At 40.2% G+C, this 15,478-nt stretch overlaps 1 protein-coding gene and 1 non-coding gene across 5 annotated transcripts in view; both read left to right on the top strand.

Annotated features, from left to right (window-relative positions):
* KYAT3 (kynurenine aminotransferase 3) overlaps positions 1-15,478 on the top strand; it is a 63,758-nt gene that overhangs the window by 793 nt on the left and 47,487 nt on the right. For 2 of the 4 annotated variants that reach the window (XM_072834391.1, XM_072834393.1), the window contains exon 2: positions 5,944-6,043. In XM_072834391.1, the coding sequence (XP_072690492.1) occupies positions 5,945-6,043 (99 nt within the window). In that variant the 5' untranslated portion in view covers position 5,944. Of the gene's footprint in view, positions 1-239; positions 360-5,943; positions 6,044-12,747; positions 12,969-13,049; positions 13,280-15,478 lie in introns of those variants that run through there. The other 2 variants (XM_072834392.1, XM_072834394.1) reach the window with 2 other exon arrangements.
* On the top strand, positions 3,783-3,929 carry LOC140639273 (U4 spliceosomal RNA). The gene has a single exon (XR_012036050.1). It is a non-coding gene; the product is annotated as a U4 spliceosomal RNA (small nuclear RNA).

Genomic DNA, 15,478 nt, shown 5'->3' with positions numbered 1-15,478 from the left:
TCTTGCCCCAATGACATGACTTTGAGGCTTATCATTCCCGCTGTGTTTCCCCCAGCCAGCGCCTGTTCACCTTCTAGATGCCATCTGTTGCACCGGTGAACCTTATAAACATTCTAGAAGCGGACGGGCAGGGAGAGCCTAAAGGAGAAGTGATCTTTGCTCAGACTGTTAACAGCGTGGGCTGTGCGTTAATTAGCGTCAGCCTTTTTTTTTTTTTTTTTTTTTTTTTTTTTTTGCAGTCACTCACCTTAACCTTCCTTGAGCTCCCGACCCACTCGAGTCTGCTTAAGTGAACAGTATGCTCTGGAGTGAAAATAGCCACAGGAATGGTGCCAGGTCACTAGTTTCACAATTTGGAGGTGAGGGTCCCTTGGACCTCCCCACAGCCTGGTTCGAGACCGGCCTCCTTGTGGAGGACCCACTCCGGGCCTACTGCGGGGAGAGTGGCCACCTCGCCGTGACCCCATCAGTGAAAGGGGCGTGCAGTAACCTTCTAAGTGCCTACGTGTGTGTGACTTATTGGGTGGCCAATTCTGGTAAAGCTGTCAGGATGAACATGTGATTCTTTCTTTTAAATGTTAAAGATTTTTATAAAGAAAAAAAAAATCAGATTACCTAAATCTCTTCCTACCTCTCCTGTGCAAAGTGCCTGTGCAAAGTGGTTATATTTAAATTGATCATTTGAGTTCAAGGCCAGAGTTTCAAACTTGGTACAATTCATTTTGACTGTTTTGCTTACACTGTAGCTGTGGTTTCTGTGCCCCAACAATTCACCAGCCTTCTCAGCTTCTGCCACACATACCTTCTAGTATCTTCATCTTAAATAGTCTACTCCGATGAAAAGAAATAGTTTAATTTTCTGTTGATCATGCATATGTGGACATGGAACTGACCTTATTTACAATATGCCTTAATCCGGTTTAGCAGATCACCCCGATTCACAGTTGCCTGGTCTTCTTCACAGAGCATTATTTTTAAGGAGAAACTGGAAAAATACAATGAAAATATTGTTTACAATAAAATATCATATATGTTTGGGTTTTCTCCCAACTTTTCAATGACATCCAGATTTGTTAATCCATTTTTGTTATTTGTGAATATATGTATGGAGCATTAATTGCATTAGAAAGTACTGGTCAAACGTGCTTATGTAAATTGCAGGAAAAAAAATAGCTTCAGAGATTCGGAATCCCTAAGTCAGCCTACTTAGATTTTTTTTGGAGCCTTTTTTTTTCCACTGATGCCCCCACAGTTCTTCCTGCATTCATATTGCTTAGTGAGAGAGTAATGAATGAGAAGAAGAGAGTCCAGATGTGGGTATTGAGAAATTCCATCATTTAATGGCAGATTAGAGGAGAGGTAGGAGGGAAATGAGGGATTACGGTATGTCAAAAGCCACGGGAACATGGTGTTTCTGGGAGGAGACAGGGCTTGACAGGCTGCAGAGAGCTCAAGGAAAGTGAGGGAATGCCAGTTGTTCACTGGATTTAACAATATGAAGATCAAAATTGACTTGAGCAAGAGCTGCCTCTGTGGAGTAATTGGTACAAAAGTCAGATTGCACCAGGTTAAAGAGTGTATATTGAGGAAAAGAAGACAACTAATAACAGCTTTTTAAAAGCTTTGCTTTCAAGAGAAAGTAACAGAGTTTTGATTTGAAGAGGAAATGAGCAACAGGGATGAAAAGGTAGAGTCAAGAGTATTGCTTTTTGTTTATGTTTTGTATTTGTTGTTTTTTAACTAGAAGAGATGTGGGCAAGGAAATTTGTATATACCAGAGAAAGGGGTAATAATTAGTGGAGCAAGGTCACGGTAGAGCTGGGAGTGAATGAGATCTTAGTCATGAGAGGAAGAATTATCCTTTTGTGGGAGGGTCACTTCCTTTATTGTGATGGGAAGAAACAAAGGATTTGGGGGGTTTGGTGTTTTTGATTTGGGAAAATTGAAATGGTGAATCTGATAGCTTTTGTTTTCTCTGTGATAGGAAGCAAGGTCATCTACTTAGAATTAAGAGCTTTTAGGTTAGAGGAGTGTGGGAAAAATTAAAATAATCATTCTGGACTATGGGGAGAGAAGTATGGCCTATCCTTTGAGGGTTTCCAGCTGGGCCTGAGAATTAAACTGCCATAAGGCCGGTGACAGGAGAAGAGCACACACATTTAAGATAAGTTCTGTATGACACAGGAGTCCTCATAAGAGAATGAAGACCCAAGGAAGAGGCAAAAACAAATGCTTTTTTAGGAGTTTTATCTTCAGTTTTCAGAAAGAGGATTGCTCCTCTTGCATTTGCTGTTTTCCAAGTGCCTTTAGCCCAAAATAATTCTTATTTTAAAGTGGCATATTTTGGGGTGGCATATTTTGTCATCCTTCCCCAGCAAAATATAGTGTAAATGCTGGAGAGTGTTGGGGTCAATTTGAGATGAATGACCACAAATTTATGGTGAAACCAAACATATCCTATGTGACTTTCCCCAGCATTCCGCAGCTTGGCAAAGCCAGACACTGTGGAAGAGTTCATCCAGGGCTAGAGTGTCACAAACAGGTGAAAGGACAGATAAGATGGATAAGGCATCGTCAAGAACATTACCCACGTGGTAGAACTGGCATCTAAATTGGAAAATAAAGGAAAGGGAAAGCTGATTGGGAAAAGGAGAGGCAGCCTCCTAGTGATCTTGATAATATTGAAGAATAGGATAATTAATTGAAAGGAATGGTAGTTTATGGTCAAGGAGCAGAATGTTTGAATTAGTTATTTTCGAATTAGACCAGATTAAGGTAATGGCCAGGTGCAGGGTTAGGATATGATGGTAGGAAAGTGACTAGGATAGAATGGAGCAAATGAGCAATGGACATGGGGATACCAGCTGTTGAGTCTATCATCTCTGAAGCCATTGAAATTATCTGAGATGATCACCGTACTTTGAGTTGAGAAGAAAACTGTATACCTAATGCCAAAATCTTTAACAATGATAGGAAGATACCAGCAGGCCAGGAGAGAACATCGGAGAGGCAGATGAGGGAACTAGTAGTCTGGCAGTGGTAAAATGGACAGCAAGAAAGTCTCAGGTGCAGCGTATGAGAACAAAAGCCAGCACTGAGGAACATAGAAATGGTATCTTCACGCAACAATTTTGCATTAAAGATTGCATCAAAGCGAGGAGAACACTCTGAGAACATAAAGATATGTTGGCATTTGCTGATTTTGATCCATCTGTTCCAAAAGATACAGTGGAAGGTTTGGAAAGTGGAAAAGAAATGGAAGAACTGGATCACTTGCCAGAGAGTATGTTGTATCATGGAGGTAATATACTGTTGAAGGTAGCTAGAGAGGATATGGGATTTTGGCTTTGGGATTTCCAGATGAAAACAGGTAGATTTAGTGTCAACTCCCTAAGAAGAATGGGTGCTGAGACCTGGTGGCCAGATGGCATGGTTCACGCATGTAGAGTGAAATCCCCCAAGAGCTGCAGTCTAAGATCACACATGATCATTCACTTACCAGCACCTTCTGACTTTACCTTCAAATCAAGGATTCATGTATTCATCTGTTTTGAAAAATGAAGGAACCAAGGTTCAGCAAGAGTCCATGGATAGAAAACTGTAATATCAGAAAACTGTAATATCAGAGTAAGGACTAGAATCTAGGTATCCTGATTCCTAGTGCTGTGTTTTCCCGTAGTTTATCTCAAGAAGGTAGAAGAGGTTTTTCTCAATTGTCTACTTGCAAGAAAGCATTTTACTTAGACTTGCCTTAAGTACCTAAGAAATTAGGCTAAATAAATAGCTTTGTGCAGTGGCAGTATCTAGCCAATGAGGTTTATCCGAGGCGCGATTATTACTAATAGAAATTAGGCTAAATAAATGGGCATTTATTTGCTGGGGGGAAAAAAAAAACCCAACTATGTTATCCTAGATCAAATAACTCCAGGATAGTGAATAAAGATTTTTTTATATTGTAGCTGTGGTATGGTAATATCTCTCCTTAAAACAATCCCTATTGTCTAACCTAGTTAATATTTTATTCCTGAACATAAGAGTTAATAACATAAAAATAGGCATATTTTGATTCAAGAAAACCTGTCCTTCAACTTGAAAGACTTACAACAGGGGCACCTGGGTTGCTTAGTGGTTGAGCGTCTGCCTTTGGCTCAGGTCATGATCTCAGGGTTCTGGGATCGAGTCCTGCATCAGACTCCCGTAGGGAGTCTGCTTTTCCCTCTGCCTAGGTCTGTGCTTCTGTGTGTGTGTGTCTTGTAAATAAAATCTTAAGAAGAAAAAAAAGACAACATAAGGGTTAATTATTTACAAAGCAATCAGTATTTCGTAAAAGGACTCATAAATTGCCCATTTACATCATTAATTTATAATTTGATTTTATGTATTCATTCAGTCATTTAATAGTTTTATTTATCAAGTGCCTACTATGTGCCAGAGAATGCAGTGATAAGCTAAACACACATGAAGCACTGAATGAGTGAATGAATGAATGACCAACCAAACAACAGAAGTGCTTTGCAGAGAATTTAAATAGACTGATGTGATGTAGAAGGGTTAAGAGGCTGTCATTTTAAGCTGAGATCTTGTTGACAAAATCAGGATTTTATATTTACCTTTTTTTTTTCAAATTTTTATTTATTCATGAAAGATGCAGAGAGAGAGGCAGAGACACAGGCAGAGGGAGAAGCAGGCTCCATGCAGAGAGCTCGACATGGGACTTGATCCCGGGACTCCAGAACCACATCCTGGGCAGAAGGCAGGCACTAAACCGCTGAGCCACCCAGGGATACCCTATATTTAACCTTTTAAGAAACTACAAAATATTATTTTTTACCTTTAGAGCTTTCTCTAGTCTAACGTTTCAGTAACTTAAAAAGATTTGTAGCTGTCTAGCTTCAGTGGATTCCTTGGAATCCATAGAGTGTGTCTCTTTTTCTAAAGTTTAATTAACTATTAGAGATGGAGGCAGTGCCATCCACTGATACAACATTCTCACAGTAAAACCTTATAAGAAGGGGGATCCCTGGGTGGCTCAGCGGTTTAGTGCCTGCATTCAGCCCTGGATGTTATCCTGGAGACCCGAGATCGAGTCCCACATCAGGTTCCCTGCGTGGAGCCTGCCTCTCCCTCTGCCTGTGTCTCTGCCTCTCTCTCTCTCTCTGTGTGTGTCTCTTATGAATAAATAAATAAAATCTTAAAAAAAAAAAAAAACCTTATAAGAAGTTTCTGTGAACTTGAATGTTTTTTAGGAAGCTGAGTTCTTATGCTTGTAAGTAGCAGTATAATAATGGAATTTCATGTTTCTTTGATAACACTTTTCCTTATAGGTAGAGATGTAATTCAGAATGCCTGCCTGTTATGTAACTAGAATCTGTTGAAATAGCTTGGTAGCTCTCTATGGGATTGTTGAGAAAAGTATCATTTGTGAAAATAATCTAAGATTCATTCATATATTCCTTCTATTTGTCAAGGACTTGCTATAATCCTTTTCAAACAACTTGCTAAATTCTGTTTCTTTTTTTTTTTTTTTTTCTAAATTCTGTTTCTAACCACTTTAATTTACTGTAAAAAATTATGCTGTTTTACCAGTGACTATTTTCCAGAAAATTCTGAAATTTGAGTAGTTCCTAGATTGAAATATTCTGGTTTTTATACCTCATACAAATGAAACTTTTACTTACTATAATTTTATACTCTTGACTAAATTAGAGCCTTATTTTTTGAATTTATAATATCCTTACACATCTCTAGTTTAAAATGAGATGCGTAAATTTTTAGAAAGAGGATTCTATTATAATGATTCTAGTGACGAGATTATATATAGAAACAAAACAACTATCAGAAGTTTTTACTTATATAAGTTTCTGGTCTTTTGGTACCTGTGTCTGATAATGATGTAAGTATCATATATTTTCTTCCTTTTAAAAATTTTCTTTTATTCTGTAGCATGTTTTTGGCCCAGAGGAGATTCTGCTCTCTTGAGAGTAGAGCAAAATTCCTGAAGACAATTTATTCTTCAAAAATCCTTGGACTCCCTACTTCTGCTGTAAGTATTACTTAATCACATATATAGATAAATACTGTACATATCTTGTGGTGTCAAAAAAAAGATACAATTTTTCAGCTACTTTATAAGCGTTTTATAGAATGAGTATTTCTATGATACATAAACCAGAGGTATCATTTGTCATTGCAGGAACTGACGTTCCCTGAGCTACTGCTTGCCTGTGTATGTATCAGACACAGTGCCAGGCATTGCCTATTCATTTCTCTTTTTATCTTTACAAAACTCTTCAAGTTATGAATTGTTATATTCCTGTTCTACAGGTGAGACGGTGGAGGCTTAGATAGATGTAGGAAGTTGCCCAAGGTTACAGCTTTTAAGTGGCATAACCAAAATACCACACTCACTCCTGTCTAGCTCTGGCACTCTCAAGGGCATGCCTTGTCTACTGGAAATAAGATATTATAATGACTATAAGGGCTGGCCTCGTGACTTCCAGGTTATAGAAAATATGGCAGATTGAGGAGCATGTTCTGTGAAATCATGGGAAAGCAAACAAGTCCAAAACGTGGGTCATAACCACAGAATAGATAACCCAGTTTCTTCAACATGTCAGGGCATGGGAGAAAAGTGAGAGGGGGGATTTCAGAAGGACTACTCCAGGTTGAAAAGAGGCTTGAAAATTTCATCCACCAAATACAACATATGAACCTTGTTTAGAAACATATATATATATATATATATATTTTTTTTTTTAAACATTTTATTTATTCATGAAAGACACACAGAGAGAGAGAGAGGCAGAGACACAGGCAGAGGGAAAAGCAGGCTCCACGCAGGGAACCCCATATGGGACTTGATCCCAGGTCTCCAGGATCACACCCCGGGCTGAAGGCGGTGCTAAACCGCTGAGCCACCTGGCCTGGCCCTTGTTTAGAAACTTGATACAATAAACTGAAACTGTAAAAAAGATATATATTAAATTTTTTTTTTATAGAGAGCACATATACTTGAGCAGGGAGGAGGGAGCATAAGCAGGGAGGAGGGACAGAGGGGCAGAAGGAGAGAGGGGGTGGAGCAGACTCCCTGCTGAGCACAGAGACCTGAGCAGAAATCAAGAGTCAGGTGTTTAACCAACTGAGCCACCCAAGTGCCCCTGTAAAAAAGATATTTTTAAAGGAATCAGAAAAATATGAATATGGATTGGGTACCAGGTGATACTGTTAATGAAACAAAATCCAACTGAGAACATTTGAAGATCTAGCTGTTTATTAAATGACTCATGAACAGGGCACCCATCCCACTCAGGATGCAGAGAAGAGCTCCAAGGAGTTGTACAGAATGGAAGGTTTTTGTAGAAGGACAGTGAGGAAAGAAAGTAATTAGCAAAGGAGAGTAATTAATTCCAGGCCAGGTAACTTTTCCTTAGCAGGAAAATCAAGGGGTCTTATGCAGATTACCTCATCTTTCTTTGGGGGGTGGGAGGGCCCATGTGGTAGATTCTTTGACACTAATTGAAAAATTCCTGGCTAACTGGTTAGACTACATTTCTGAATACCTAATACATTACGTTAGGTATTAATCCCCAGTTTGGGAACTTGGTCTAAGTGACATCATTTTGGGCTTGTGGTTTTGTTTTGAACAATTCTCTTGCTCTCCAAGTAACTGAGAGATGTGATCAAAATTTAAGGCATTAACACCATTCTCAGCTACTATTCTTAAGCTCACAAGATTTTATTTTTCCTTTTTGTGGTACCTATAGGTCATGATATTCCTGCTTAACCTCTTGATATTCACAGGTCACAACTTTCAGTTGACACTTGTTAAGTTGGTTACTTTCTTCATTCCTTAGATGGCCCATTCATTTGGTTGGTGATTAGTGGCCACAAACATACATTTAAAGCTTTTGAGAGAATACAATACGTCAGGGGGATTATTATGATTACTATAAGGAGGATAATTAATTGCCAGTGTTTGGTATGCACTTTGGAGCCATGGCCCCAGGACCCAAACTAATCAAAATCAAGTAAATTAAAGAAGTCAAAAAAGAAAGACCCCATGGAAGGAGTCATTTTTTCTGTGATTTTATGTAATTTAGTTTCAACTTCCAGATTTGCTAATCCAGGCACAGCAGGTGGCGTTGGCTTGAACACAGACACTTCCTTGTTCAGCTAAAAGAGAATCAAGAGCTGTTCTATTATCAAGGACAACTTTTGCTAGAGAGGCTCAAGATCTTTGTTGGGCAACTATCCCATTAGCAACAGATTGTGCATTATCTTCAAACGTGAGGGAGAGGTTTCTGATCACATCTGTTTTCATGAACTCCTGACCAGAAAAGCGTGGCCCTGCCCAAAGAAGCAAATCCTGAATCATGGATGCCTCCTAGTAGGTCTTTTTTATCTTGATGGTATAGATTCAATGAGATGTTTTAGTTTGCTTATGAAAAGTTATCAGTACAATTAGATGACTTAAGAATCATTGCCCAGCTGTGTGCCAACTAGGGATTCTTAGGCCCAAGGAGAATGATAACTGCCACAAAAAACATACAACTGTTCCCTTTAGGTGCTGCTATTAATGAATTCATTCACAGGCGCTATTGCATTCACCCTCTCAAGCCTGGAGTCAGTTAGGTTTTCAGCATCTACCAGAAGAAAACCTCCTAGCTTATAAGAATGAGTTGTTATAAACACCCTGCAAAGATGGGTGTTGCTGGTGTGATGTCTTAGAGGGAGGGGCAAGTAAGCTAGATAATCAGGAGAACAAGGAGGTACAGATGTATCAAGATTTACATAAGTAGTTGTGTCTTATTGGGTGCATACCCTTATTTTTTTATTTTTTATTTTTTATTTTTTGGTGCATACCCTTATAATTGAAGAAAATAAAGACACAGGTTGTTCTGGTTAAAAAAGTTGAAATCAATGGAACACTTTGGAGGAGTTAATTGTAATTTGCGGTGACATTAGGAAAGAAGAGAAATTAGTCACAGGGGGACCAGGGGGTCTCTAGCATCATGGACAGATTGGAATCTTTGATGACAAACCAGCAGTCAGAAGGATTACACCCCCCCCACCTTAGCAATGGCCTGGGAGACACCCATGAGGGCACTATCTTTCCAGACTAATGCTGAAGGAAAAAAGAGAAAAAAAAGATTTCATGTCAAAGAATGAAGTCTTGATCCCTCCTCTTGGGCAGAAGCAGTTCACCTTGACGTGAACAACTTATCTTCCTTGTCAATTTGATTTGGAGATCTCCAGTGTCTGTACAGGACCAGAAGTCAGGTGAGGCTGTCTTTAGCTGTCAGGTGTTTATGCAAGACTCTGCCCTCTAGTTTTGCAACAGTGTCAGTGGTCAGAAACGCTTGGTAAGGTCCTTCTCAGTTGGCTGTGAGCTGCTTTGTTCCCCTCTCCCAGTGGTGCTTCCAAAATGCCCAGTCACCAGGCTCCAGACTGACCAACAGAATACTTTGAACTGGGGTCAGAGAAAGTTTCCTTAACCTGTTGATGGTAGGCTTTAGCATAAGATATTAAAGACTTACAGTAGCTGGTCTTTCTGGCATGAAGGCAGAAGGGATCATACTGGCAAGGGATCAGTAGAAAGTTGCATGCCAGTAGACTTTGTCCCTAGATTGTTAGAGGGGTCAGTACAGAGTTAATTAACTCCTGGCCAATTAGGTCTTCTCTTATTGAATCAAGGCCTTGCTTGGATGTTGAGACAATTGAGGAAGAAGTTTAGTCACATCTATATGAATTTTTGTAGGTGCTCCACTTTTTATCCTCCCAATATCAATACTGGAAGTAGCCCATTGAATTTCAGGCACTTTGATTAAACTAAGGAACTTTTGTTAGAATTCTTCTATTTCAAGGACAGATTGTAAAGAAATAAAAGATCAGGTTCAGGTTGGTCACAGAAGTCTAAGGTGAGGTCTCCATTGGAGGCAAACCATATTAACCCTTTTAATTAATTAATTAATTTTTTAACCTTTTTAACTTAGATGGAGATGGTCACCTAATAGATTGGGGGCAAAAAGGAAAAGTTTTTAGTAAAATATTCCAGAGTCATTTGTACTGGTTGAGATAGAATTTCTCTCTGAATTTTATTAGATAACCCCACTATGGAAACTTAGTTTTCACTCCAAGGGAACTGTTGTCATATGAGAGTGGAGTTTAAAGTATGAACTGTAGCTCCAGTGTCTGCCAGAATTTGGCACAGTTTCCCTTTTTTTTTTTTTTTTTTTTAAAGATTTGTTTATTTTATTTGAGAGAACAGTAGAGGGAGAGGGAGAAGCAGGCTCCCCACTGAGCAGGGAGCCTGACATGGGGCTTGATCCCAGGGCCCTGGGATCATGACCTGAGCCAAAGGTAGATGCCCAACCAGCTGAGCCACCCAGGTGCCCCAGTTTCCCATTAATTTTAAATTTTGTTTCTCCTTGGCTGTTTAAGAGGATTGGAGGGTAGTAGTTTACCAGAGGGTTCCTCAGAGCCTCCTCAGTTTTGAGACAGGCCCCCATCAGTTTTGTGGACAGACTGCGGGGTCTCTCCCTTGAGGGGATTTGATCAAGGAATTTGTATAGGAACTTTCAGAACAATTTTTCTTCTAATCCTTAGTTGATTACATTTGAGAAATTGGCCTCTGAGCCAGCCTTCCGATGATGAACCTCTGGGGATGCAATATAAGTTGGCCGGATATTTTCTGAGGCCTCTGGCCTTGGAGTTGTGGCTGTAAGGCGATGAGTCTAGAAGTCCTTTGTTTATGCTTTCAAAGTGTTCATCTGTGGTCATGAGTGCAGAAAGACCAGTGGCGTTCCATCCTATTTTCTGCCTTTTTATTAATCTACCAATGTCAGAGGATAACCCATTTACAAATAGACCAGCTAGAGCAGGTTGTGTGGCCTTGTCTATTATAAGGAACCCAGAATGTATAGGAAGAGCATTTCCAAATGGGCCTTCAAATCGGCTACAGATTCATCTTTCTTTTGTTTGCACGCTTGAAGAACAGACCAATCAGCGCAGGCAGGGAAGACTTTAGGAATGGCTCGCGAAAGTTCAGTTGCTACTTTGCAAGCTCTTTCTACACAAAAATCTCAGATGTCATCCTTGGGGTTTTGCCATCTCGCTTCCTGCATCCATTTATGGCCTCTCCAGGTCCTACCAGCATGCACACAAAGTAACAAAATATGGCAGACCAGGTCATAGGTCCCAGTTAGGACTAAATTCTTCTAAAAACTTTCAGGGTTCCTCCCTGGGTTTTGGAAATTCTTTAACTATGGCTCTTAAGTTGCCCTTGACCAAGGCATGAAAGATACTTGAGGGGGATTATATACAACTTTAGGTAGCTTAATTTTAAAACATAACTGTTCAATAGTCTCTTCGGAGTAGAAAGGCAGTTCAGAGAGAGACTTAGTAAAAACCTGTGGACTCAGGTAAAGAAGGATGGAGTGGAGCAGTAGGGGTCACATCGGTCTTAGTATATTTTGTTTCAGGCACCTCTTGTATTTTTTATTTTTTCATTAGCTTTTTGTAATGAGTCTCTTAATGAAGCTATTTTAGAATCTTGAAGCCTTTTGGAAACCTCTGTACACCAATTAAAATAGGTATCCCACTCTGTTTAATTTGGAAATCCTTATTTTCAAGTATACTTTTCGAATGAGTGATCTTGTCTAACTGGAACATTTCCCTTAAAGGCCAGTGCAAGTCCAGGTTGCTTTCAGTAAAATGTTACAATTTCTGTAGATATTATAGCTCCCAGCACTATAGTTTTTAGACATAATATAAGCATGCTTGACTCTAGAATTGAAGGATCCCATTAGCTTTTGGGTCTCTCAGAGCTGAACTGACACCTAAAAGGATGTGCCCTGGGTCTGGGAATTATGTATTGTTTGTTCTTCAGTGTGCCTTGTTGAATGGAAGTTTTGTTGAGGTTGGCAGGTGACCCAGTGTCAATCTAACCAGTTCTTGACCAAGAAGAAGGAGGGGTCTTCTTAAGGTGGTAAGTGCTCTAACAGCTCTCTTCATGCCCACCAATTTTTGCAGCTTTTTGACCTCCCAGATCCCTGCTAGCAGTTGCCTTTACTTACACAAAACAAGACAAACAAATGCGTGCACCTTAACATACCATCAGTAACCAAAACATGTAGCATTTAAAGCATTGCTAGCCAAAAGAAAGCCTCTCCACTGCCAGCAATGCCCAGTGTGGGCTAAACCAGGTGACTCCAATCAGGGAGACTATGGATGGGACATGGGAAGAGGATTATAACGTGGAATTAGAGACTGAGCCAAGGGCCAAAGACTGATGCTTCCTTAGAGCCTCCTGTCAGTCTAGATGGACTCATCAGCCCTGGACTGGCAAGCCAACTAGATCAGTAGCTTAAACACAAAAAGAGCAAAACTGAAACTGAGACAGCCTTACCAATGGATCCAAAGAACTGTTGTTAATTAGATGTGATAATGGCATCAGAGTTATTATAAGAAAATGTTGATAAATTTTAGAGATATATGCCAAGTACATAGAGGCAAAATGACTTAACATCTAAGATTTGCTTACTCGGCAATAGAAAAAGATGTTAAAAGGAGAAGGGGAGAGATGAAGCAAATGAGGCAAAATCATGATGTGTATATGAGTACTTTATCTTGAGTTGAGTTATCTGACTGTCATTTTCATAAGTCAAAATGGGTGAATATTAGCAATTTCATAATATTTAACCTAATTTTAATCTCTCGACTTTTTTTTTTTAAAGGTTTTATTTATTTATTCATGAGAGACCCAGAGAAAGAGAGAGGCAGAGACACAGGCAGAGGGAGGAGCAGGCTCCATGCAGGGAGCCCGATGTGGGACTCAATCCCGGGACTCCAGGATCATGCCCCCAGCTGAAGGCAGGCGCTATCCCTCTGAGCCATCCAGGCATCCCTAATCTCTCGACTTTTATGTAGGTTTGAAACTTTCATAAAAGCCATGACTAGCTTCTCTATTTGTAAGTACTATAATTTCTAACTCATAAATACCTTGAATTCTAGCTCTCTTCTTTATTACCACCACAATTATCTTATTTCAGGCCTTCATCCATACAGAAAAATTCATTGAAGCCAAGGAAGTGGGTGTGATCACCCATGGTGAACAGACAAAGCCATCATACTAAACCAAGGGTGTTTGTGTATAGAATTATCACCTACAGAGCTCTGTTAGAATGTACGTGCCCAAGAACTGTCCTAAGAGATTGTGATTCTCCAAGTCTGGAGTGTATTTTGAAAAATATTTCTCGGTAATTCTGGTACACATTCCCAGGTAAGAGCACCGACAAGGCATTATTCAGATTTGCAGATTATCTGGGATAGAATTTAACCCTTTCCACTTTTGACAACCACATCAGGAAAGTACCTACAGTTCACCAGTCCCTTTGCAGTGATATTTTGAACCTTAAGAAAAATTACTGCTCTATAAGCAAGAAAAGAAACAAGAACTCAGGATGGAAATTACTATCTGTTCTGTCCCCTACTTGAGTACCTAAATCTTAAAGGCTTAGAAACTGGGATATGAAGTATATATTATCCCTTGGTGCCAAGAAGCCAAAGAAAATAATTAGTAGATAGATGAGTGAAAGATGAAAAGGAGGAAGCAAGGAAGGAAGGAAGGAGTCATTGCTGATAAGATGTCTCATGGGGCACCCACTCCTACTGCCTCACCATGTGACCCTTGGTGAGACTGACCTTATTGAAAGGTCATTCAGACTGCAGTGTGTAGCCACTGGCTTTCTGCTTTGCTTTCATTAATGATGTGTTTTCTGCTTATCCTCAAAATAGCTTTCTTAAATGGGTCTTCTCAAGGAAATTATTCTGTATGATGCTGTAATGGACACGTTACCCATTTGTCAAAACCAGTAGAATTTGCAACACCTAGAAGGAAACGTAATAGAAAGTGGATTCTGGGGCAGCCTGGGTGGCTCAGTGGTTTAGCGCCACCTTCAGTCTAGGGTGTGATCCTGGAGACCTGGGATCGAGTCCCATGTCAGGCTCCCTGCATGGAGCCTGTTTCTCCCTCTGCCTGTGTCTGTGCCTCTCTCTCTCTCTCTCTCTCTCTGTGTGTCTCTCATGAATAAATAAATAAAATCTTAAAAAAAAAAAGTGGATTCTGGGTGATAATGTGTCAGTATTGGTTCATCAGTTGTTACAAATGTAGCACTCTGATGGGGGATGTTATTGGTGGGGAGGTAGCAAGCAGAGGGCTATGGGAACCTGTACTTTCTCCTCTGTTCTGCTGTGAACATAAAACTACTCTAAAAATTAGGTCTGGGGGGATCCCTGGGTGGCTCAGCAGTTTCGCGCCTGCCTTTGGCCCAGGGCGCGATCCTGGAGACCCGGGATCGAGTCCCGCGTCGGGCTCCTGGTGCATGGAGCCTGCTTCTCTCTCTGCCTCTCTCTCTCTCTGTCTATGTCTATCATAAATAAATAAAAATAAATCTTAAAAAAAAAATTTGGTCTGGGGCACCTGCATGGCTCAGTCAGTGAAGCATCTGACTTGATTTCAGCTTGAGTCTTGATCTCAGGGTCATGAGTTTGGGCCCCACACTGAGCTCCATGCTGGGAGCTTAAAAAAAAAATAGGCTTATTTTTTTAAAGTGTCTTCTAAAATTTTCATGCCCAAAGCAAAAAAACATTTATTTTATAGCAGCTGGGCAGCCCAGGTGGATCAGCGGTTTAGCACCACCTTTGGCCCAGGGCCCGATCCTGGAGACCCAGGATCGAGTCCCACGTTGGGCTCCTGCGTGGAGCCTGCTTCTCTGCCTGTGTCTCTGCCTCTCTCTCTCTCTCTCTTGCTTGCTCTGTCTCTCATGAATAAATAAATAAAATCTTAAAAAAAAAAACTTTATTTTATAGCAGCTGAAACAAAAACTTTCCCATCTCTTTCAGTCTGTCCTTCCCTAAAGAAATCACAGCTCTCTTTTTTTTGACATGAAAATATTATCTATCGTACAATTAGTACATACCCAAGTCTCTTTACCCTGTTTGGTGTAAAGTTACTTACCCTCTTTGTAGCTAAGAGAGTCTTTGCCACTTTCTAAGTAGATGCTAGGTATTAAGTGTATGGTATGTTTTCCACCATGGATTTAACTTACTTAATCATGGCAATTGCATGGGGCACACATTTTTTTTTTTTAAGATTTTATTTATTTATTCATGAAAGAGAGTGAGGCAGAGACACAAGTGGAGAGAGAAGCAGGCTCCATGCAGGGGACTGCTTCAGTCCCATGCAGGAACTCCAGTGTGAGTCCCATGTGGGACTTGATTCTGGGACCGTGGGATCATGCCCCGGGCAGAAGGCAGGCACTTAACCGCTGAGCCACCCAGACGTCCCTGGGCACACATTCATTTTCCTTATGAACAAAGGAGGAAACTGAGTTTCAGAGAGGTTAAATAACTTGCTACTTCACACAGCTAGTAGTTTTGATGTTTAATTTCAAAGCAAGATCTACCTGGCTTGAAAGCT

The sequence above is a fragment of the Canis lupus genome, chromosome 8 (assembly GCF_048164855.1).
Source record: "Canis lupus baileyi chromosome 8, mCanLup2.hap1, whole genome shotgun sequence".
Classification (NCBI taxonomy): domain Eukaryota; kingdom Metazoa; phylum Chordata; class Mammalia; order Carnivora; family Canidae; genus Canis; species Canis lupus.
Note: the sequence above shows the minus strand (reverse complement) of the source record. Positions and strands in the feature narration are given on the sequence as shown.